Here is a 26,126-nt window from a genome sequence, read left to right as displayed (position 1 = left end):
GGCCTGATGTTTACTAGTTGTAATGTGTTGTTGCACCAGGAACTTTTGTGTAGATGATACTGCACACTGACACAAATTACAAAATAATATTTTATTGTCAGTTGATAAACCATCTTCTTTAAATTCTGAAATGTAACTTGTTAGTTTTGATTTTAAATTGACTGAATGACGTACTTTTGGCATATTTACCGTCTTTATAGTATGATTTACAAAACTGAACCTATGTGTACTCTGACTGGCATTTAACTGTTGAGCTGCACAACTGAAGTCTGTTAAAATTTTTAAATTAAATTAATACAGTTTTGTAACTTACTTTCCCATTGTTCATAGGACTGCTAATTTTCAAATAACTCTGATGTTAAAGGGATTACTGAACATGTGTTTAAATCTCTATTGTTGAAATGTATTTTTAAAAGTTAATGGAATTTTGTTTTGTTTTATTGTTAAACCTAATATAATATGGACTGTTTTATATGAAATATGGAAAATATATGGAAATTAACGAAAATATGTACTAAACTCTAAAATATGGAAAAATATGGAAAATAAAAGTAGGATTTTTCAACCCTACACATTGTGAAACATAAAGATAATGCAAAATATAAATTATATTAGCTTTATAAGTAAATATGTATTTACATATAAATCCTTTCCCTGATAATAATCGAGCGAGTTGGCTCAATTGGTAGCATTTGAGGCTTGGATTCGGAAGGTCCCGGGTTCAAACCCCGTGGGTGCTTTTATTTTGATTTTATCATTGACAAATTTTAAATTCGAAAAAGACGATCTCAATCAAGTTCTGGGTTAGATGACAACAGTTCTAATTCAAATAATGTGAGCGAAAATTAAAAAGATATTTAGAACTACCGTTTTCAACGTCATAGGCCTACTTGTGTCAATCAGCATTTTCTACCATAAAAATGGTTAAATCTAAACAAAGTTTTTTTTTTATTATTTTTGTTTATGAGTTCGATACACGTTTTCTCAAACCCTCAGTAAACAATTCAACAAAAGCGAGTGCTTCAAACTATCAACTGGACAGGGTGATTTATATTTCACAACTGGCTATTTTTATGTTCAATTTTCTCGCTCCTCGTCCATCCATTTCCTCTAATTTTCTAACTATCTCTCATATTGGATCCTGCGGGCGCCCTTGGTCACGAACCAATGTAACTTGTGTGATCACGCCCAATGAGCCACCTCCTCTTACTACGGTCATGAGGGCGCCGAAGTTGCGTACAAAATTAGCCGCTCTTAGTAATATCTCTGCATCGAGAGAAGCTACAAACCTATGCGACCACTCACTTGATTTGCAATTGCAAGTTCTGCAGCATTAAAATGGTAGACACGTATGATACACTTTGAGTAAACCGTAGTGAAAAAATTAATTGTGAGCTGGGGTGAATGAAGGGGAAATTAAAGAAGAAACATTTAAAAGGTACAACGCGTTCTTGCAAGGGAATTTTGGGATGAAAAGAAGTCTCTATGTAACTTTCAAGCCTGTTGGCCACTTGTCCCACTACGATTTTCGATGAAAGCCGAAAATTGACTTAAGCTGATAGCTGCCACGTGAGGGAGAGGACTGCCTCAAACATGACTACTTTACGTGTGCATAATGCGTGCGTCCGTTATATTTGTAATATTCGTAAGTATGATCATGTTACTCTGTCTTGGCTAAGGCTAAGCGATCGACGAGCCCTGCATTCTCTTGTTCTCTTATTTCAAATTCTGCACACCGCTACCCCAATCTATTTGGCTTCTCGTTTTCAAAATTTATCTGCATATCATCAGCTAAGTACAAGATCTCATCATAACAATTTACTCATTATACCCTACCACAAGACATCTTTATATTCTTCATCTTATACAGTTTCAGTTGCTAGAAATTGGAACTCGCTACCGAGTGATGTAAGGGGTTGTTAGACAATAACTTCATTTAGGTCAAAATTACATAAATTCTTACTTAACAAATTAATTGCTGATTAATATGTATTACTTATAATGAAACTAACATCTGTCCATTCTTATTATTATCATTAATTTCTCTGAATAGATTTACAAAACCTCTAATGGCAATTACATTAATATTCTCATTATAGAAATATATTTTAGATTTATATATATATTTTTTTTTCTCCCTGTAACATAGTCCTAGTAAGCTTATATTAAATTAATTTTCATCATTTTACTAGCTAACTCAAATCTTAAATTAATTATAATTGATTGAATTAAATTAGCTCATAAATTAAGTTACTACTTTACCTTATAGGTTTATCTAAATTTAAATAAATATGTAGTCTACTAGTCTTTAAAACTTTAAAATTTAACTGAAGAATATAGCTGGAGAACCTTTTAAGTGTAGTGTAAATATTTGTAATTTAAATATGTATTGTGTTGATTGAGGCTGGTTGAGTGGAAGAGAAGGCCTTATGGCCTTAACTCTGCCAGCGAAAATAAAACATTATTATTATTATTATTATTATTATTATTATTATGACTGAACACCAACAGGGCAGAATCGCCGAAAATGTTAAAACTCTGATTGGCGAGTGGGGAGAAGGGTGGAGCAGTCCTCGCTAGACAAGAGATCAGAGCCCTTGCGCTGTGCCAGTGGCACTCGAGTAAATTCGTCCCCACCTACCGAAGGCAACGTGCGAAAACCAAGGCTCCGATTTCAGAAGACTTTAATATTGGAAAAAATCCGAAATTTGTGGGGGGATGAGATGTAGCTCCATCGCCCATTTCTTTTAGGACTCACCCCGACATTTGTCTTAGCGCCTTAGAAAAACCACAGGCAGGATGAGTTGTCTCAACTTAGATCGGCTATGATATGACTCTAATAAAATATTGCCCGATGGACCCTGAGATCATAATGTGTAGAGAAGTGGGTATTCTTACCAAGGGGAAAGGAATGTGTGTCCCCTTGCTTGGAGATTGGTTGGAGGATGGCACATATTTTCCATCAAAATTTTGAATATCAGTGATTCATTTCCTGAAGGCAACATCCGTCGCGCTAGATGTCGGGTTAACTAGAAAAGAAACTAAAGATTTCAGCCACCGTCAACTAACCTTGAGATTTCTGGATATATTGTATGGAAAATCTCGAGGCACAATGGAGCGAGACGGACCGCGTGGAAAACCCACGAGGCACTTCTGTTTCCATGGTACCACGCGTGACATCAAAGGTACGGTCACACGTCGCTACTTTTGCAGCGCTGCAGTACAAAAAACTGCGCAACTCTTGTACTGCGACGTGTGAACAACGGTGCAACCCGAAAAGTAGCGGCTGCCAAACCTGCTGCCCGCTACTTTTCCATGCTGCGCGCAACTTAAAAGTAGCGACGTGTGAACAGGGTTCTCAGGGTTGCAGCCGCAGCATTTTTGATATCGGTTTTGTTGAAACTTTTGCGGTTGCAACCAGTATTACCACCCAAATTTGCCAATGATACTTTTATTGTTTGGATATATTTTAATGTTAAATGTGATGAAAATAAATTATTTGTAACAGTTATTAAATACACAACACAGTCTGAGCATAATTGGTGACGATATAATTCATTTTTTAAATTTTCCGTAGCGTAGTTCCAAAAAGGAGGGTTGCCAACATTGATTACGTGAATATACTGTTAGTTATCATTTAAGTATATAGGCGTTTTTAAAAGCTTTATAGTAAAAATAAAGCCAATTTCTGAATACTAGATACGACAGAAAAGCAAATAATAGATAAGGAAGCTTTCGCATGAGTTTCTTAATAATGCGAACATAACCACAAAATGTATATTGAGAAGTCAACACGGAGATGGAAACCTGCAGCATGACTGCGGCTGCAAAGGCAGCGCCTTGTGTGTGAACAGACTCGCAACCTCCAGTTGCAACTTTTGCAGCGCTCGGGTTGCGCAGCACGAAAAGTAGCGTGCAGCTCGCTACTTTTGGCTTACGTGTGAACACGACACGCAACTTTTGCAGCTGCAGTACAAAAGTTGCGCTGCAAAAGTAGCGATGTGTGACCGTACCTTAAGCCTATCATGTCAAAACGTTACAGTTTTTTCCTCTTGTACTCGAGTATAAGATTTTTTTCTGAAGCATAAAACTTCAAATGCTATAATAATAATAATAATAATAATAATAATAATAATAATAATAATAATAATAATAATAATAATAATAATGAACATGTAACTGAAAAAATTTGCAAGCATAGAGTACGATAATTAATAGTGTTGAACTTAGTTGTCTGTAGGTGCCCGTGCCTTGCATTATAATAGGAGTTGTTAGGTTCATTCTATAGCATTGTAATTGCAGTAATATATTCAAATTAAATTCCTGTTTAGGCAAGTGCTAGGGCGAGCAGTGTCACTTCGTTAATGCAAATTATGTGTTCCAAGAACAATGGAGGACCATTATGCGGTGCGGTTTGATCAATGTTTATTATTTTTCTTTCACGGCGTCTCTGTGAGTTTCAGTTGATATTTATAATATCATGCAATATATATCTTCATATTGTGGTTTCAGTCCGTGCATTCTTATATATGTGAAACAATGCTACAATATCTGATAATTCAACAGCTTTCATTCTGTATTGGCGTATTTTAAGTGTACAAGTTTTAATTTGCATGTTGTGTAATTTTCCTTGTCATTGAAGGCTTTGCATTAAGCAATAAGTCAACCATTCGTGACTTTCTTGCTTCACGGTTACTGATAAACAAACCTTTGTATGTTGTGTTGTACTTTTTAGAACTTCAGGATGAAAATGTAGTCGGCGTTGCTCGTCTCGACCCAAATTCGTTCACAAATAACTCGTCTCGTCACCGTATGACACTTTTACTTTAAGTTATGAATCCATCTCGTCACCGTATGAAAGTCATTCCGTTAAGTCATGAACCTGCCTTGTCATCGTATGAAATTTGTTCCGTTAAGTCATGAACCTGCCTTGTCATCGTATGAAATTTGTTCCATTAAGTCATGAACTCATCTCGTCATATAAAATTTGTTCCGTTAGGTCATGAATCCGTCTCGTCACCCTATGAAATTTGTTCCGTTAGGTCATGAATCCGTCTCGTCAACCTATGAAACTTGTTCCGTTAGGTCATGAATCCGTCTCGTCACCCTATGAAACTTGTTCCGTTAGGTCATGAATCCATCTTGTCACCCTATGAAATTTGTTCCGTTAGGTTATGAATCCCTCTCGTCACCCTATGAAATTTGTTTCGTTAGGTCGTGAATCCGTCTCGTCACCCTATGAAATTTGTTCAGTTAAGTCACGAACCCGTCTCGTCACCATATGGAATTTGTTCTGTTAGGTCATGAACTTGTCTCGTCACCGTATGAAATTTGTTCCGTTACGTCATGAATCCGTCTCGTCACCATATGACATTTATTCCGTTAGGTCATGAACCCGTCTCATCACCGTATGAAATTTGTTCCGTTAAGTCATTAATCCGTCTCGTCACCCTATGAAATTTGTTCCGTTAGGTCATGAATCCGTCTCGTCACCCTATGAAATTTGTTCCGTTAGGTCATGAATCCGTCTCGTCACCCTATGAAATTTGTTCCGTTAGGTCATGAACCCGTTTCGTCACCGTATGAAATTTGTTCCGTTAGGTCATGAATCCGTCTCGTCACCGTATGAAATTTGTTCCTTTAGGTCATGAATCCGTCTCGTCACCCTATGAAATTTGTTCAGTTAGGTCATGAATCCGTCTCGTCACCCTGTGAAATTTGTTCCGTTAAGTCACGAACTCGTCTCGTCACCCTATGAAATTTGTTCCGTTAAGTCACGAACCCGTCTCGTCACCGTATGGAATTTGTTCTGTTAGGTCATGAACCTGTCTCGTCACCGTATGAAATTTGTTCCGTTAAGTCATGAACCCGTCTAGTCACCAGATAGCGTTTGTGTAGGATATTTCCTGTATTTATTCGGTTTTGTTATGGGTGAAGCATATAGTGGTGGTAGATTTCATTTGACGAAGGTTTGATAAGCAAAAATTCTAAATCTTGGTTTGTCAGACGACTACAGAGACGAATAAAATTGGGACATGGCAGAGGTGTTGTTTTGGCCTTCTATATGTGAGGTAGAAGATACTTTAATTTTTTATTTACTTGCAATCGCACCGAATGATGAAGGATTGGTGAAATTTGAAGATTATATGACGAGAAACTATTTGTTTTTCATTCTCTTCCTTCCCACCAACATTATGGGTTTATTAAGCTTATTCTTCTGTGGCACTGACCAAAACGATAAATGCTTGTCAGTCTTTTCATACGCACCTTGTCAGTGTCTTCTACTCTCCAAATCCATCCATAATCATTTTTATTAAAACTCTACTTGATCTTCAAAATGATACCTACTGTATGTCAAGTATAACAGTATAAATTGCCTTTTCAAATATCCCCTTCACATCTGTAAGAAGATGGAGCTTTTAGAAATATAACTCGGAAGTACAATAAAGTAAATTTTTCATGACTAGCCGTACCCATGCGCTCCGCTGCACCCGTTAGAAATAAATATAAAGTAATTACATAATTAAAATAGAACATTTGATCCAGGGAACACTCGTGTTTGATAGAAGAATAAATCGTTTAATATGTTACTTAATTTAAATTGTATTTAAAAAATAAAAATGCGATCATTTTGGTCCAGATATCACTCATTTGGTGCAATGACAATTCCTTTAACATGTTTCTTTCATTGTTATTACATGCAACCATAGTTTAATGAAGATTGACATATCTTTTAGTTTTAATGTGTATACTTTATATTACTTGCTATATGTTTCCATTGAATTATGGACTAATAACTTAATTTTAACCCTTGTTTTCTACGTCTTCAGTAAATGGCGCTTGGTCCACTATGGTCCTGAACCCTTCAAATAACTTAAATAGTGATACGTGATATGTAATTATATTTCTTTCTTTCGAAAATGTAAGAATTCACGATCTCCTATGTACCATTGCCATGGAATGAATAAATGTGTTTTTCTTTCTACTCAAAAATTTTATATTTTTCACATAGGAGTTACTGCAGGAATAACAACACTATAATCTGAGGCGCGGTGAAAATGTATTGTATTGTTATTTTAAGTCTTGTATATCCTTAAATATCAGTCCTATCAAAATTTTGCATAGAATAAAAATGTACAGAATACCTTATCAAGTTTTCTGTGCATAAGAAGCTATTTTAATCTTACCAGTCCTCGATTCACTCAAACGTTACTGTAATAACATTATAGCATTATGTCCATCTAGAGAAACTACACTTTCCAATGGTGAAATAATAATTAATTATACATATCGGTTAATTTAGCTTCCGATATTACTGCATACAAACACAGAATCATTCTCTGTACGCTATGCTTCATAGCTTTCGATTGTTGTTGTCCAAGGCCCCTTATAGACTAAGTCATTTGTTTTTTATTTCATTACACCGCCTTAGTTGGCAGTTATTTTAATTTTAAAACTCATTTATCTCATTAAATATCAGTCCTATCAAACTTTTTCAAAGAATAAAACTTATCGGAAATCATTTTTAAAGAAACTTTTATGTAACATTTTTCACAAAAATTAATAATAAGCGAGATATTTCGATTTATTTAATTCAGGCCCCCTTATAAACCCCCTTTTTAAATAAAGTATTTTGAATGCAATATAGCCTAAAATCTAAGTTACAACGAACTTAATTTATATTCCAATTTTCATCGCAATCCGTTCAGCCATTATCGCGTGAAATGTTAACAAACATCCAGACAGACAGACAAAAATTTCTAAAAAGCTATTTTCGGTTTCAGGATGGTTAATTATACATGTTAACACCAATTATTTTTGGAAAATCGAAAATTACCAGAAAAGTTTTTGCTACAGATTTATTATTAGTATAGATTACAATTAGTGAAAAGTCGCATCATTATGATTGTAAAACTTCATATCATTATTTGACTGCATTTGAAAATGTGCTATATTATACGTTGTATTAATAATGGACTTATCAAGACGAAATTTTTAACCACGCCATCATCAACCCGCTAAATGGTTGCGTAGTTCAAAGTCTGCATAAGTGGGAGGGAATATTTTGTTTTGAGGTGAGGTTAGCTCGTATCACCTGTCATTACAAACATAGGACAAGTTGAACTATCGGTTCCACATACCCTTACTTACTCGGGACAAGTGGGACTATCGGTGACACCTATCCTTACATACCCGGGACAAGTTGAAGTATCGGTTACACTTTCCTTATATACCCGGGACAAGTTGGACTATCGGTTACACCTATCCTTACATACCCGGGACAAGTTGAAGTATCGGTTACACCTTCCTTATATACCCGGGACAAGTTGAAGTATCGGTGACACCTATCCTTACATACCCGGGACAAGTTGGACTATCGGTTACACCTATCCTCACATACCCAGGACAAGTTGAAGTATCGGTGACACCTATCCTTACATACCCGGGACAAGTTGGACTATCGGTTACACCTATCCTTACATACCCGGGACAAGTTGAAGTATCGGTTACACCTTCCTTATATACCCGGGACAAGTTGAAGTATCGGTTACACCAATCCTGATATACCCGGGACAAGTTTGACTATAGGATTAAAACCACAAAAGCAAGAGTCGGTACAGCCTGTCAACTTTGGGACGGGACGGGTTACGTCTATTGTAGACCTGTCTAATAATCCTGAATATTAAATATTTTTCCCTTGTCCTTTTAAAATCCTGTGACAGAGAATTATATAAAGATTAAAGTAGTCTTGGATCTCAGATTATCAAAATTCTGTTACTCTTATAGAAAACTAAATCCAAACTGATACATATACACTGATTATAATATATAATTTATTTCAAGAAATAGTCTGCCCAGGCATCCTGGGTTGCCAAAAACACAGAATAACACACATATAAGAATAGTAATGATTACAGTAAGATAGATGAGCCAAATTGAAATGTGAACTAGGAGCTTAAGTTTAAGAAATAATAAATTTGTACATATATTTGTAACAATCACACACTAACGAATAGAAAAGGGGGGGGGTATTATGATATTCCGTATAAATGATTTTTCAGAATTGCCACAGACCCTTTAATGGTTGAAGTAATTATTTTTGGAATGATGTCATGGATTCCAAATGTTTTGATAGTGTTTACAGTTGATCGTGGGATGGTGCCCCTCGCTCCGATCATTAAACCATGTACTTCCCAGGTGCCTTCCATCTGATATTTTTCTCGAAAATACGGAATAGTAGGCTCATAAATTTGTTGTTTTTCTTTGTTGACCTCGGATGGTTGGGTCTGGCTCATCTCAAATCTAACAGTTGGGTCCAGTATAAAGCCTTTACTATTAGTCTTGTCTAGAGCCACGATGTCCGCTCTTCTAATTCCGCCGCCTTCAGACGCAACGCAGTGCACCTCTTCATGGACCTCGAAGGATTTGTTTCTAAGGGTTTGTGCTATTAGTTTTCGGATGTTATGATGGCGTGAAATTCTCAGGAGTTCTCCATGCTGACAGGATCCTAGGACGTGTGCTAAGGTTTCAATCTCGTTGCAGTATCTGCAACGGAAACCGTCCAAGGATCTCCCATGAAGATTTCTCACTGGTGCTACGTTAGCATTCATCTTAATTGCGTCCCGCCATTCAGAGGAAGACAGACCCTCCTTAGAAAAAATCCATTTATTTCCGGGAGTATATTCTTGAAATAAAATAACACCTTTTCCTTTATGTGGAAGCGCACACCATTTGTCGTACTCTTGTTTCCTAAGATTTTGTCGTAGTTTATGGACATTGATGTTACTTATATCCAGATCTTCAGGTGGAATTTTTAACTTCCTGGATCATACTTTCTTTTCTGCTGCTATGTTCCTTGTAGAAACGACAAGAGGATTCGAGGTTCTCAATAATGTATTGCAAATATTGAGATTTTGTAAATATGCTTCCCATTGAGCTTTGAAAAGGCTGAGACCCTTATATTTACGTTCGGTGTACAACATCGCGTCGGGCGTGTCTCCTGGCAAACATAAAATTTCCTTCACCGAACTTTTAATTAACTTATCCACATCTTCGAGAAACCGGTCAGAAAGCTGGTGAAGGGGAGCATTTTGAAGAGGATAAACAAGTATAGGCCAAATATACATATTTAAAACGTTGAGTTTTTGTTCTGGTTTCAGAAGATAAGTAGAAATGTTGAAGCGCCTTCAGACTGTTTTTTCACAGTTTGTAATTGTGATAAACGCTTCTCTCCAATACTCATCTCTTTGTATACAGTAATACTTCCATTCATTGATGTTAATACGTACCTAAAAGGAAACAAGAATAAATTGTTTCCAGGAAGGCAGTTACTTGATTATAATTCAGATTGGATATGTTCCAAATGCAGTCCAGGAAAAGTATCCCCTGCACTTGTCCATTGCATTACTTGTCTGTTCCCCGTAATAAAACTAAAGTGACATGCGAAGCGTAATTCCAAGATAATCGCCTCCCCATGGGAGTGCATTGGCGATTCTTGTACAAGGTGTAATTTGGTACATCCTCGTCATCAGACGTTGAAGAGATTGCAGTTGGCTGCATTCCAAATTGTCCGTGTATCATATCCGGACTGATTTGTCTGCCTAGCTAATAGATTTTAAAAAGAATGGTCAATGACCGTTCCGTAATTCTAGAAATTACGCATTTTAAGCAAAAATTCAATTTCTTATCGGTCAATTTATTGTCCACTTCAACATTTTTTTCCCTCCATTACTGTATCTTGTACAAAAATGAAAATCGGTACGTGTGAAACACTGTCTTTCTGCTATATGAAAAAAAATATTTTTACGATTAAAAAAAATATATATATTTTTTTTTAATTCAAAACCGTGGCAGTTCACTGTGCAGTGATGAAGAGTTTCCCTCATAACTCATAAGCTTGTTAACTTCTTCATGTTCTCTCTCTTTTATTTTATTGCTGAAACTCATGTTTACAATATCATGCTCTTTCAACTACATTCCTTAATGAATACTATTTTTTCTATTTTGTGTTAGAAGAAAATACTGATATTTGACCATGTTTTAAAATGAATTTATTTTTATCAGACAATCTAATAAAGTTAGAGAAGTGATCTTGTATCATATTGTAGATATGACATGCATAAAAACACATCACAGAATGTTGGATAGTTTTTTAATTATGTGGGAAACGTTTCATCACTACACAGTGAAATTAATTTTGAAAAAAAAAAAATGTAAATAATGTTTTTAAGTCGGAAAAATATTTTTTCATATAACAGAAGGACAGTGTATTTTTATTGTACAAGATACAGTAACGGAGGTAAAAATTGTTGAATATTTCCAAAATTTTATTGCTTTAAGCTGTATCTAACCCCTTAAGGAAGCATACTTTCGAAAGTCGAAAATACAGTATGATTTTGTTTTTCTTTTTATTGAATGGACTTTCCTCAATATGGTAAAAAAATAGGCCATTTCTAATATTTTTCAGAGTTATGAGTTAAAACGTGAGACTGTCAATTGACTTGTCATTTAAATATGGACAGAACTTCTCATCTTCGATAAGTTTGTTGCTCATTCCCTGTAACTTACATTTTCCAAATCCATTTCCAATATAACTTAATTTGTTTAGATAAATTTATGCAATTTTGCATGCAAGTGTATTTCGTACTTGGGAACAAACCCTACGTTTAGCACTATTTTATCATTTCAAGTTATTTTTTCATTAATAATCCTTTATGTAAAAAAATAATTTAACAATTCGTGGCATTAAAATCACGGTCTAAAAGTGTTTCCGGACTCATGTTTATATAACATATTTTCATCCTCTACATGTGAGAAATATTTGCCTAAAGTTTTGACATACCTTTTTGTTACACCCTGTATATTGGCATAATGTTTAAGATAAAATCCAGTGGAGAGAGGCGGGAGATTAGGATAAGTAATGTATGAACATAGATGGTGATTCTCTGGAAGTGGAGGAGAAACCTCCAATCTCTCCCACAAATCGCACAAGAATGGTAAAATATTTTGAGGTGGATTTTATGGAACATTACGAATTGTCTTGCAGGACTTCGGGAATGAGCGGATCCATCACTATCAACGGACAGGAGCGCAACTTGAGTCTGTTCCGCAAACTGTCATGCTACATCATGCAAGACAATCAGCTGCACGCCAACCTCACGGTGGAGGAAGCCATGCGTGTTGCGTCCAACCTCAAGCTGGGCAAGGATATGAGCAAAGACGAGAAGCAAGAAGTGGTAAGTTAGCGTACAGACTTTAACCAAGTTAGTTATTCAAATACGTGTCTATTTGTAATAAAATGTGTGGGTTCGACCTGTACCCTATGGAGAGGCTGTATTGAATGGGATGCCAAATATCTTGTATTTCCGTGAAGTCATATTTCTGTAAGCGATTTCTTTTCACTGTCATACATTTTTACAGTGCTATTTAAGGATACTTACAGAAACCATATTGCCCCACATTGGACTTCAAGAATGTGACATCTTCCATATTTTAAGAAAATATGATGATTTAAAATTCATCCAAACTTGTGCAATTTCAAAATCTGTTAATCTTCGGAGGAATTTTCAAACATTAAGAATGACTAGGGGGAATTCTAATTGCCCATGACATAAAAATGTAAAGAGAGTGAATAACTTCATTAAGGCGCGAAATATGTTTATCTGAATTTCTTACTTATTCATTATTCCAGGATCAGATACCTTAGTAGAAAGAATTCCCGCCCACCCCTTCTTAAAAATTGATTTAATGGCTTAAGTAACAGATTTCTATCGAAACACAGATACGAGATTCAGTTTTTAATGTCCATTACATAAGAGTTCACCAAATTATGAACATATGTGCAGTTAATTAATATGTCCACTTTATTTTAGTAATTTCGGTTAATGTATGGGATCGGTACCCATCCAGCATCGTGATGCACTTGGGGAGCTACGATAGGTTGCGAAAATCTGGTTTCGCAAACCAGCTATAAAGGCTGGGGGGGATCATCGTGCTAACCACACGATACCTCCATTCTGGTTTGATGATCGTCCACCTCTACTTCGACATGTGGACGTGAGGCCAGCAGCCAGCTGGTCGGTCTTAACCCTTCAGGGCTGTAGCACCACGGATTTACCTTTTTACTTTATTTTAGTCCAAAACACAAATTTTATGTCCACTTTTTACGTTCACTGTATGAATGTCCAATACATTATGTCCATCTAAAATGTTTATGTCCACTTCATTAACCAATTAGCTACTCCTCGTCTTTGCTTCTTCATCTTCATATGACTTCAAACGATAACTAATAGCTAATGTTACCCTTTTACTTGTAGTGATTGTAATTCTGAACAATCTATTTCAATGTCTTAAATTTATCAGGCGCAATCGTGGTTTAATGTCGCAAATACAGATTCCCGTCAAACACTTGGGTTAGAATAATTCGATGGTGTTTGGGTAAAGGGAGATGTCATAAAAATGAGTTTTGACTTGAATGAAAATTAAACATCGAACTCTTATTGCAAACAATTCTCTACACAAAGTGTCCCTTCAGATGAGGCCACTTTTAGTGGCGCGTTAGTGGCGCTGCGAACGCGCGTTAGTAACGCTTCGAACACGCGTCAGTAGCGCTGCTAACGGACGACTGTTGGGCCACAAATTTCCTACACCGTCACGACAGTGTACAGGCTTAAGGCTCATTCACAATGAAAATTAAACAACGTAAGCGTTAACTTAAGAATGTAAACGTCACGATAAAATCAAGAAATCATACCATCATTCACGATGGGGACATAAACATAACCGCAAACATACTTGGTAACCATGGAAACATAACAACGACGCCATTTCCTGATACTCTGTCGTATACTTCAGCGGTCCATGATTGTGTGCTGTTTGCAAATCACGTAAGCATAAGCATGAAAGTTTGGAATTTGCAAACTTTCATGTTAACGTCTTACGGCAATGTTTATGTCAATGTTTATGTGAATCATTTTGAATGATCCCATTTGGTAGCCTGGCCGCAAACTTCTGTGTTTATGTTACGGTTATGTTTAATTTTCATTGTGAATGGGCCTTTAATTAGAAAAATATGTCACGACAGAATAATATAGAATGACGATAATAATAATAATATAACCATAGATTACTAAATTACTGAAGTCAGATTTGCATGCATAACATTTCACTTTCTGCTGTACCGTGAATTCCGCCATTTTAACTATGTGTTGTCATACCCCGCGCATGCGCACTAGAGTCATAATTTTCATTGTTACCAAAATTAGAGTTTCAACACAAGACAAGATGAGAAACATATTTCTAAATTCACAGAGTGACGAGATATTTATAATTTCTTTGTGATAGTGATTGTACGGGACACAGTTATATATCCAAATTGTTGGGCCCATGTGACCTATGTCCACACACGTGGACCATTTTAATTATGTCCACTTATATACAGGGTGGAAGTGAAATAGCCTTGCAAATTCTCAGAGCGAATAGCTCATGTTGTATGTAACAAAAAACTATAATATCGTATTGGTGGAAAGTTAATAGTTTTTCAGAAAAAAAAATGTTATTTTTTCTCAAATGTTTAACAACCTCTTATTCGGTAACTATTGCGAGTGGGATCGTGATTTTTGTCCATATCGATAGTAAATCTAATAAAGAATAATTTATCTCTCTGGCGGATTTCAATATTGTGGACGGTTTTCGTGTAAATTTAATTTAAAATATCTCCAAATTTAAGAAACTGCACGCTGCGAGTTTGTTGCAACACAGCGCCAGAAAACAGCTCATCTAGCGGGACACACGGAGTTACCTAGTTCGTTCACCTCTTATATCAGTATCATGAGAAGAGTATTAGCGGCGATGTTGTCCGATTGCTGAAACTTCAAACTTAATTTTCTAATTAACTGTGCATTTAATCACGAAACGTAATAAATAGGTTTTTTATTCATTTAAGTGTACCTTATCGTCCCTTTCAATCTGCAAGGTTATTTCACTTCCACCCTGTATAATTATGTACACTGTGGGCAAACATATTTCGATAAAATTAATTCATACCAAAAATGATGATATTAAACCGTGCATTCACAATGACAGAAACTTGCATGATGTGTATTAAACTCGTTATACAGAAAACTGTTAATGTAATTGAGCTAATATAGTATTATTACACTTAATTTTGACAGTCTTATTAACAATCATTCCTGATTGTCAACTTTGTGTGTTACGAATCTCAATTGTCTGGCAACCATAGTTTGTGTGTGTGTGTATGTATGTACATATGTGTTTCTTTGCTTTCGTTGGTGAATCATGATCTCCTACACTTTTCGCCATTCGTCTGTTTTCGGCTACATTGGTCCACTTCCAACATCCCACCATCTCCAGGTGAATGTTTATTAAATAAATTAAATTAAATATTAAATAAATTAAATTAATTTTATGCAATTAATGCTGTACATTCCTGTGTTGTGGTAGGTTAGTTTGGTTCAGGTTAGGTTAGGTTAGGTTATTCTATTCTATGTTATGGAATATTTTAAATTGTAAATGAATGTATTACTTATTTGTTTTGGGTAGTTAATTTAGAACTTTTCTTTAGTTTCATGTCAGTCTAAAAATATTTACCTATGTACGTTAGAGCCCAAGATCAAAATTTATGCAAGGTCAAAAGATTTCCATTTGGCCATGACTTGGGACTCACCCAAGTTCCTCTCTGTTACTGTCGAGAGCTCTACAGCTTGGAGCTCACAAGGCTACGTATTTCTATTGCTACGTACATCTTTTCATGGCCTTCTGTATGTACTGATTGGTTATCTGAAACTACTATTACATCACTCATGATAATAACAAATACCTTTTGTTGTTCTTCGAAGTTGTTTATTCTGCTATTAAAGCATTGCATGAGTATAAAATGAATTTGGCTGGAGGCTTATACTATTATACGTACTTGTTATTATTTCTTCAGTATGTTAAGCAAGAGGAACTTTTTATTTCTAATAAATGTTTTCGAAGTCCATTATTATTATTATTATTATTATTATTATTATTATTATTATTATTATTATTATTATTATTATTATTATATTAGCTTATGTGTTCCTATGACACGTTTGAGAGTTCATAAACTTTCCTGTAATAGAAGTTCAAAATTTATTTCACCAGTTTCCATTCTCTCGATCCTTTTAATGTATAGACTTACTTTGTTATTGACAATGACTTATCATTTATTTAATCTTGTAAAAATCATACTTAATTTTTATTGTAACATTTCTGGCATTTTTATGGTATAATACGTATATCATCGATTAGAGAAGAATTCTTCGTTTAAGATTGTTTTAGTTATTTATTTTTTTTGCGTCCATTAATTAACATTACAATATTAATTTACTTATTTTAAATTTTCTATTATTATCAACAATAATCTCACTAGAGGCATTGATTTATCTAGAGAAAATCAAAACACGAGTGGGCCAATAATAGCCCACGACTATTACACGATTAGAAGAAAGTATATAAAGATTAGAAGAAATAAAGTACTCCAATACATTAAAATATTAATTGACTTACTAAAATTCTATTTCACTAATGTTAGTTAGCTTCACCAAAACGTTTGAACGGAGCCGCCATTTTCAGTTGACTATCAATGCGGTAAATAAATGACGATCGCAAAGCATGTTTTATAGTACCGTAAAGAATTTACATTTTGAAATGTTGGCAAACAAGGAAACAAATGGTAGGGATGGGGATAAAAACAGAAGAAAGTGTAACTATAAATATTAGAAGATATAAAGTAATCTAATACAATAAAATAGATATTGACTTGCGAAAATTATATTTCACTAATGTTAGCTTCACCAAAACGTTTGAACGGAGCCGCCATTTTCAGTCGACTATCTATGCGGGAAACAAATGACGATCGCAAAGCATGTTTTATAATACCGTAAAGAATTTGCAGTTTGAAATGTTGGCAAACAAAGAAACAAATGCTAGGGAAATTATAAAAAACAAACAAATGCTAGGTAAGCGATAAAAATAAACAAATGCTAGGGAAATGATAAAATTGTGCGGTAAGCATTCATGATTGGTTGAAAGACGTTCTTTCGAAAGTTTTTATTGTTCAAAAGTAGTATGACATGGTAAAAGTGTAATAGTCAATGTAAATATTGTATTCAATTTTTATTTTTTTATTATTATTGTATCACTTGTGCTGGGCTATTATTGGCCTGTGGCTGTTGATCAGTGCATTAATATTATAATAAATAAATAAAATAAAATACGGTGAATATTAACGGTGAATATTTTTTGCGAGGAATATGAGGAAACATGCTGACGTTATTGCTGCCCCATATCCCGTCTCTTGGATACAACTACTGTATCTCTTGTCTGCCAGAAAGAGCACTACTTTCAACCACTATATAGTGTGTTACGTACCGGAAAGATTGCTAGTCTGTTGCAATCTCTTACAAATTTATAAAATATGTCTATGACTGCTGTGAAAATAAAAGTAAGACATCTTTTTAAAATTGAAAATATCAGTGTGTGCGTGTGAGTTTATGGAATACAAACTGCAGGATTTAGGCGCTACTTTCTGCAAAACAGACACATTTATCACATTAGTCAATTTTTTTCTTTATAACTTCTAAAACATTTTTTATTTTTATGTTCCACGTTGTTTAAGTTTATGTTCCTATGCACCACAAACGCATGTTAATAAGGCGTTTCTTGTTTTATTTGTAAATCACGCGATTCACCTCCGGTCTTTTCACGACCCCCACTTTGAGAATCACTACCTTAAGTCATTCATTGTAACAGCTTATGTTAATTATCTTGCTCGATTAATATGTAACCATTCATTGAGTGTATGATGAATGAGTTATGTGTGTAATGCACACTAAATTCTGAAGAAATAACTTTGTACAGAATGCAGCAAGTTAAGAATAAATCTAATCTAATCATATCATATCTTAGAAAAAGTGAGAATGATAACTGTCTTGCTTAATAAAAGAATTGGGGCATTTAAAGATGAATAATATTCATCCGAAATAATATCTATACACAAGTCTTCATTTTAAAACTCAAACTAAGACATACTAATAAAATAAAGTATAATTAAATGAAATATGCATAATTATGTCACTATACTTGTTTTTTTGAAAGATGGGACATGACAGGAGTGTTGCGATCGGAAAAACAACTGAATGTCACATAACGTGGTAGGGCTGTTGCTATGGTAACAACGGTTGAGTTGCCAAACTTACCGTTCCCACGTGGCGAGTGCTTAATAGCTCTCTTGGTGACATTTATTGTGCACACAATGTTAGCATTGGCACATTTCGTCTTTGATTCTCTGTCGATTTTTGTATTGTTTTCTTACCTTCGCGTCAATTGTCAATGAATGCTTTGTCAGCCATCTTAACGACAATTGCTAGCTTCCATCAGCTGACAGTGTGGTAGTCCATATTGGCAACATGGCACTGTAGTTCCAAGCTCGGCCGCTTAACTGTCATGTCCCATCTTTCAAAAAAACAAGTATAGCAATAGTTTCATACATTCTAAAGTTAGTAATTAAGGTACCTATGGAAATATGCAATACATTTGTATTTATTATTTTCTAACACAGAATGAAATAAACGAGACTTTGTTGTGTTTCATTGAGAATCTTATTTGAATTTTCATTTTTTTCTATTTAATTTAAACAGGGAATCACTTTTTAGATTTATATTTAGAAAGATAGACGCATGATATGAAGCCAATCAGTTGAATATTTCTTCTGAAAGTTAAACTGAGATGCCTTCTTTAGAACTGTCTCTTCATAGTGTTCTTTGGTTGTTGGTTCCAGGTTCAAGAAATTCTTGAAACACTGGGTCTTCAAGAACACCGCAAGACCATGACAAGCAATCTCTCTGGTGGTCAGAAGAAGCGTCTCTCTATTGCTCTCGAATTGGTGAACAACCCTCCCATCATGTTCTTTGATGAGCCCACCAGGTTAGTCAGAACTTTCAGTTTATTGCCAGATATGTTGTCCATTACATTTAAAAAGAAAATATATTGTCTTTGCCTCCTTTTAAATTATTTTATATTAGGTCACATTTTAAAGCAGAACAAAATGAAATGTTGACGTATAACCTTAAATAAAGTATTGACATCTTTCAATCACATTCCTTCTAACGCTAGAATATTCTGCGGCTCTAGGTCAGCATTTGTCTTGTTGTGACGTATGTAGCTTGTAAATAATAAACGTGGGAAGGAGCGGATGTTCTGCTCCTGGAAAGAATATTAGATATTGACTTTTAAAGTTCTTAATTGCAGGCCACAATATGCATTTTAATTACCTAATAGTACATGAAAGTACTTTTTGTCGAAGCAGTGTTAACGATATCTGTCTATTATGGTCTTTAATTTATGCTTTACCTAAATATTTACGTTTTAAAATATTTTGAATTGGTACTAGTTTGTAAAGCAGTTTCCTTTCTGCTTGGGTTCTAACATCATCAAATTGAAGAGTGCAAATAATAAATAAAAACCAGTCGAAAATGTTCAGGACCTGTACCGTCAGTTGCCCAAAGGTCTTCGACACGTGGATGGGATGATTTCATGAATCCTGCCAAGTACAGAAGCCCAAGGAGAGCCTTTATTTCGTTTATATCTGTTCCAAAACGTCTCATGGAGGACTGTAATTTGTCCGAATTTGCTCAATCTTTATACCGTAAAATGGGGATGACTTGATATGCTGGGGGGACTTGATACGTTTTGTAGATTGAAACATCAACCTACAAAACGTATCAAGTCCCCTCAGTGTATCAAGTCCCCCCTCCCCAGCGTATCACTTTTTCGGTATTCATACATCTCACAATTTCTTCAATAACTAAGTCGGGGATAAAAAAAAGCTCCCAGCAATCCATTACATTCTTTGTGTCCTTGGCTACATCTTTCATTCCAGGTGGATGCAGAACAATATTTGAGCCGTTCAGAGCAGAAGTGGTGTAAGTCAAAATTGCGTAATGAGGTTTAAAGTAAAAATTCTGTAAAATACATCGCAAAGTAGCAATTAATATGTCCTTCGTGCTATTCACTGACTACTAATAGTTTAAATAAATTCAGTATTAATTGCTACTTTGCGCTGTATTTTACAGAATGTTTACTTTAACCCTCATTACCATTTTTGACTTACACCACTTCTGCTCTGAACGGCTCATTTTTTGCTCTTTGGTGACGGTTTCTTGGAGCATCATGAACTACCCCACATTGTTACATTATCTCTTACTGTATATTGAGGGTCTACATAAGGCGAAACATCTTCTTTCTTAGCTGATAGCTTGCTACCGCTTTTGTGGTCACCGTCCTCTGCAGTATCCAAATCTCAAACTTCTACATTGTCATGGAAGGCTTCATTCGTCACGGGCTCTTCTTCGAAAAATGCTGATGGCAGTTGTTCCTCATCTGAAACTTCGTCTAACCACTGACATATTTGATTTTCAGCCATTGAGATCAATAAAATTCCATAAAATGAAATGAAGCAGAACTACGTAGATCGCGGGTGAGCGATGCGCTCAGAGAAAGAATACATCTGCAACAATTAGTTGCTAGCAGGTCTCACTGAGTGTCAGTTAATTCCCGCTGTCTGTGATAGCAGAAATCTTAACAATTAGAAAGGAAGATAACCAGGGTCTCGCAATCTTACTGTATTTTATTTATATTCTGTGGACTTTTAAAATCAATGACCCCCACGACCAACGATAGATTAAAAAGATTTTGCAGGAGGAAGAAAAATGCATTGTCACTTTTAATTCCCCTGATTTTCAAAGCTACTTTCGGTATAATTTCATTTTTCTTGTAATGATTGAAATTAGACCGGAGGTAGTTTTGAAAATCAAGGAAATTAAAAGTGACAATGCTTTTTTCTTTCTCCTGCAAAATCTTGTTAAAAACACATAGTGGATTTTGGAGGTGCAGCGACGATATCTGGTTTATAAATTCGAATTGATAATAAAATATGTCGCCAGACTCGTTAAATGCGATTAATATAAATGTGTGTGATGTAGTTGCAGAATAAACACTGAGAGGAAATTTAATGCAGCAATTCACCTTGAAATTGTTAGCTTGTGTCATGGTATGTCTCGTAAAGTATCCTTCTAATAGTATACGACAAAAACTTCAGAAAGGTCAAATATCCTCGTCATAACCCTGCATTAGTATGCAAAAATGTAGTGTTATTTGCTTTGAATGGTTAGCAAATAACGCCTTGCAGCTATTTGCTCACTTACATGCATACATTTTGTTGGGCAGGTGTAAATACGAGTCTGACGTACCAGAATTTTCTTGATAAACATACTCTTTCATTATGTTGTTCAACCCAGCAAGTTCCTGTTAGTCTTTCAGAGAAAAGCTGAAAGCCCCACATTATTCCATGTTAATTGTGATAGAAGCGATTGAAGGCATTCTTTTTCCATGCTTAACTGTTCTTTTAAGAGACATTTTCTTTTAATATGTTAATTTCTGGTTATCACCGCATGTAGGGTGACCAGATTTACATCGATAGAAAAGAGGACACAAAGCTTCAAAAAGGAGGACATTGTTCTAAAAAAGAGGACAGAAAATATGTTCTTAGATTTAAGCTTTGGCCTATATTATACTATAAATTACATCAATATCTACTTTCTTACAAAATATTTACAGTACAGATTCAGGCTTATATCATATTTAAAAGTATGTTAATATTACAAAAATATTTATGATAAAACTTAATAATAATGCTTTTACAGTTAGTTACATATGAAAGTCAAGGGAGCTATATTTATTAGAGGACAGATAATATCTATTTAGATTTAGGCTTAGACCTATATTATACTTAAAATTATGTCAATATCTATTTTATTACAGTATACTTATGATAAAACTTCTATATATATAATTTGAACTGGTAATGGAAATTACGGGAAAACGGCTGAACGGATTTTAATAAATTGCCCCTCATTTTGAAGCTTGGAACCCAAAGTTTTTCGGAAAAATAGTAGTTTTCAGTGAAATGTCAATTTTCCTACATAATTTTCCTATTTTCCAAAATCCATCTGTCGTCAGTTTTGAGAACTAGCTAATTGCATTCAGGAGAAGCGAAGCGAGCATCAAGTCGGCCGTGTTGCATTTCAGAATAAAACAAAACACACACTACAGTAAACAATATTACACGAACGCCATGATCTGCAAGAATGGTGACATATTTAGAGCTCAAATTAAATTGGTTATTAAAAACTTAACTTACTAAAAATAATTTACAGGTTCGATTCTGTGTTGTGTAATTTTCTGGGTACAGCTGTGTATTGGATATTAAAAACTACAAAACTTGAGGTGGTTTGATGACATTATTACTATTGGAATTGAAATATTATTATAGTTAATGTCGTGATATGACTATTTTTCATTAATTATACATATTAATGCTATATTGATGATATGAAAGTGAAACGTTTTGGGGTTATATAAATAGATGTAGAGAATAACTTAAATTAAATTTTGATTTCTATATTTTACTGAGTGGCGGCTGTATAGTATATATAGTATATGTTACTGAAAGCTATAAAACTTACGTAAGATAATATTTTTATAGTTATTAATCAAGTGGGGTTGGGTCTTTTTCATATATTTAATGGTGGTGTGGTGTAGATATTTGTGTGCGTGGTTCTCTTCAGTATTGGCTCGAGAGAGAGTATCTTTCATTATTATGGAAGCAAATAACTTTCAGAATGTCTGGTATTCTTCATTGAAAGTAAATCTGAAAAATGTTTATTTGAACGTCTAATGAACTTAGTTTGCAGCATTTGCTGCACAAGCCACTAGTAATAATATAAAATGATATTACAGTTAACTACATATGAAAGCCAAGGAAACTATATTTATTATGAAAATACATAAAAGATCGCACAAAATGTGAATTTAATATTACTTTGTATGCAAAGAGAGTTATGATCGTTGGCAAAGAGTATATTCTGTCGATGATGCTGCTGCCACCTACAGGAAAATTACTTGAAAAAGGCGTCAGATCAGATAATTTCAAAATATCAGAAATACAAGTTTCTTGGTTTTTTAAAAATCTGCCCGGACCCCAGACAAAGGCCTAAAAAGGAGGACATGTCCGGACAAAAGAGGACGTCTGGTCACCCTAACCGCATGTAGTTAGTTACAATATTATTATTGAAAGGAGAAAATGTCTTGACCACCGATAGAAAACCTCCTGTCTTAGCGACAGTTGTCATTGTGTTGAAACAATTGAGGCGCTCAGTGGGAAAGGGGCCCATGCTACATAAACTAAATTTTTTTAGGAAAAGCATTTATTCCACTGAGATTCTCTCTCTTCAAGTGAAGAAGAGGCATTTATAAATGCTTACCATGTCTAGTAGATATATGCCACAAGACTGGAAATTTGTAAAAGAGATCCTAGATGGCAAGAGCTGTCAGATTATCAAAGAAATTAAAAATCAACAGGAATGTGGTATGGGCCCCTTTTCCACTGAGCCCCTCAATTAGGTGTATTACAATACAGGTTCAAGAATTTTTTTTTATATTGCCCACGTCTAAAAAACCGAAAATGGGTCCATTTTTGCACTTTACAACAAAACGAGATTAATGGGCATTCCAACAAGAACTGTTGGGACACTGAGACGAAAGATCCAAAAATAGGACTGTCCCATTCAAAATGGGACATCTTGTCACATTATTTTACTACATAGGGCCAACAATCTTCGAGGAGAAACGTCATTCTTGTGAATTTCAATAAGACTATTTATATATAATACTTATAAATTATTGATTTTGTGTTCCAGTGGTCTGGACAGCTCATCATGCTTCCAGTGTATCTCACTGTTGAAGTCTCTAGCAAGAGGAGGTCGAACAATCATCTGCACCATCCATCAGCCAAGTGCCAGGTTGTTCGAGATGTTTGATCACTTGTACACTCTGGCAGAAGGACAGTGTGTGTACCAGGGCTCCACACAGCAACTGGTGCCATTCCTCAGCACACTAGGCCTCGTGTGTCCCAGCTACCACAATCCTGCATCTTTCGGTAGGCACTAAAATACGTTGACAATGTTAAAAAAACCATTCATATTGGCCCTAACTCAAGTATTTACTTTTTGTGCAGTGGTGGCAGATTTGTTTTTAATTCTCCAGTGAGCTTTTCCTCAAAGTAACGAATTTGACAAGTGACAAATAATTCTTCAGCGAGCTTTTCTTCAAAGTAACGAATTTGAAAGAAATTTGACAAGTGACAAATAATTCTCCAGCGAGCTTTTCCTCAAAGTAATGAATTTGACAAGTGACAAATAATTCTTCAGCGAGCTTTTCTTCAAAGTAACGAATTTGAAAGAAATTTGACAAGTGACAAATAATTCTTCAGCGAGCTTTTCCTCAAAGTAACGAATTTGACAAGTGACAAATAATTCTTCAGCGAGCTTTTCTTCAAAGTAACGAATTTGAAAGAAATTTGACAAGTGACAAATAATTCTCCAGCGAGCTTTTCCTCAAAGTAACGAATTTGACAAGTGACAAATAATTCTTCAGCGAGCTTTTCTTCAAAGTAACGAATTTGAAAGAAATTTGACAAGTGACAAATAATTCTCCAGCGAGCTTTTCCTCAAAGTAACGAATTTGACAAGTGACAAATAATTCTTCAGCGAGCTTTTCTTCAAAGTAACGAATTTGAAAGAAATTTGACAAGTGACAAATAATTCTTCAGCGAGCTTTTCCTCAAAGTAACGAATTTGACAAGTGACAAATAATTCTTCAGTGAGCTTTTCTTCAAAGTAACGAATTTGAAAGGAATTTGACAAGTGACAAATACTTCAGCGAGCTTTTCCTCAAAGTAACGAATTTGACAAGCGAATTTTTCTTCAAAGTAACGAATTTGAAAGGAATTTGACAAGTGACAAATAATTCTTCAGCAAGCTTTTTTTTAAAGTAACGAATTTGAAAGGAATTTGACAAGTGACAAATAATTCTTCAGCGTGCTTTTCTTCAAAGTAACGAATTTGAAAGGAATTTGACAAGTGACAATTAATTCTTCAGCGAGCTTTTCTTCAAAGTAACGAATTTGAAAGGAATTTGACAAGTGACAAATACTTCAGCGAGCTTTTCCTCAAAGTAACGAATTTGACAAGCGAATTTTTCTTCAAAGTAACGAATTTGAAAGGAATTTGACAAGTGACAAATAATTCTTCAGCAAGCTTTTTTTTAAAGTAACGAATTTGAAAGGAATTTGACAAGTGACAAATAATTCTTCAGCGTGCTTTTCTTCAAAGTAACGAATTTGACAAGTGACAATTAATTCTTCAGCGAGCTTTTCTTCAAAGTAACGAATTTGAAAGGAATTTGACAAGTGACAAATAAATCAACTTTTGTAGTGAAAAGCAACAAATAATGAAATTTTTATGTATCCTATCTCTTTAATGTACTTCTTAATTCTGCATTTATTTGACAAGTTAATTAGAAATGAACAGAGTACAATACAACTTCTTTTATACATTTTACATTTAAGGATTTTTCATTTTATTTATTTATTTATTTATTTATTTATGCATTTATGTATTTATTTGTTATGTATTTGTTTGTTTTTTTTGTTTATGTATCCATTTATTTATTTATCAGGTAATCAATGGCAATTCCTCGGCTTCATGTCACCAAATATCATTTTGCTATCACCAATTCCATCAACGCTAAATAACCCAGCAGTTGATACGGCGTCGTTAAGTAACAAAGTATAAACAAAAACTACCTATGTATATCCTTATTAAACTGAAATGTAATATTTAAGCAGCTCCCCACAAACTCTTTTATAAAGGATAATATTAGAAATGGTGAGCAAAGCTATGACAGTGAATGAGCTAAAAAGTAAATATACACTTTTATCTCTTTCATAACTTCTTAATGTATCTCTTCTAATAAGGGCCAAATAACCCCTAATTTTGTTCATTCTAATAAGAGCCAATGGCTCCTAATTTTCTTCATTCTAATAAGGGCCATTGGCCCCTAATTTTGTTCATTCTAATAAGGGCCATTGGCTCCTAATTTTCTTCATTCTAATAAGAGCCAATGGCCCCTAATTTTGTTCAATATCGTCTTTGTCGATCATCTATCCTATCCAAGGTCAGAAC

At 34.8% G+C, this 26,126-nt stretch overlaps 1 protein-coding gene across 2 annotated transcripts in view; it reads left to right on the top strand.

Annotated features, from left to right (window-relative positions):
* The window catches only part of LOC138694987 (ATP-binding cassette sub-family G member 4-like), a 173,418-nt gene that overhangs the window by 126,000 nt on the left and 21,292 nt on the right, over window positions 1-26,126 (top strand). For both annotated transcript variants that reach the window (XM_069819232.1, XM_069819231.1), the window contains 3 exons: window positions 12,047-12,236; window positions 18,824-18,969; window positions 23,802-24,040. In XM_069819232.1, coding sequence (XP_069675333.1) covers window positions 12,047-12,236; window positions 18,824-18,969; window positions 23,802-24,040 — 575 coding nt within the window. The remainder of the gene's footprint in view (window positions 1-12,046; window positions 12,237-18,823; window positions 18,970-23,801; window positions 24,041-26,126) is intronic.

This window comes from Periplaneta americana, chromosome 2, assembly GCF_040183065.1.
Source record: "Periplaneta americana isolate PAMFEO1 chromosome 2, P.americana_PAMFEO1_priV1, whole genome shotgun sequence".
In the NCBI taxonomy this organism is placed as follows: domain Eukaryota; kingdom Metazoa; phylum Arthropoda; class Insecta; order Blattodea; family Blattidae; genus Periplaneta; species Periplaneta americana.
This window is presented reverse-complemented; position numbering and strand designations above follow the sequence as displayed.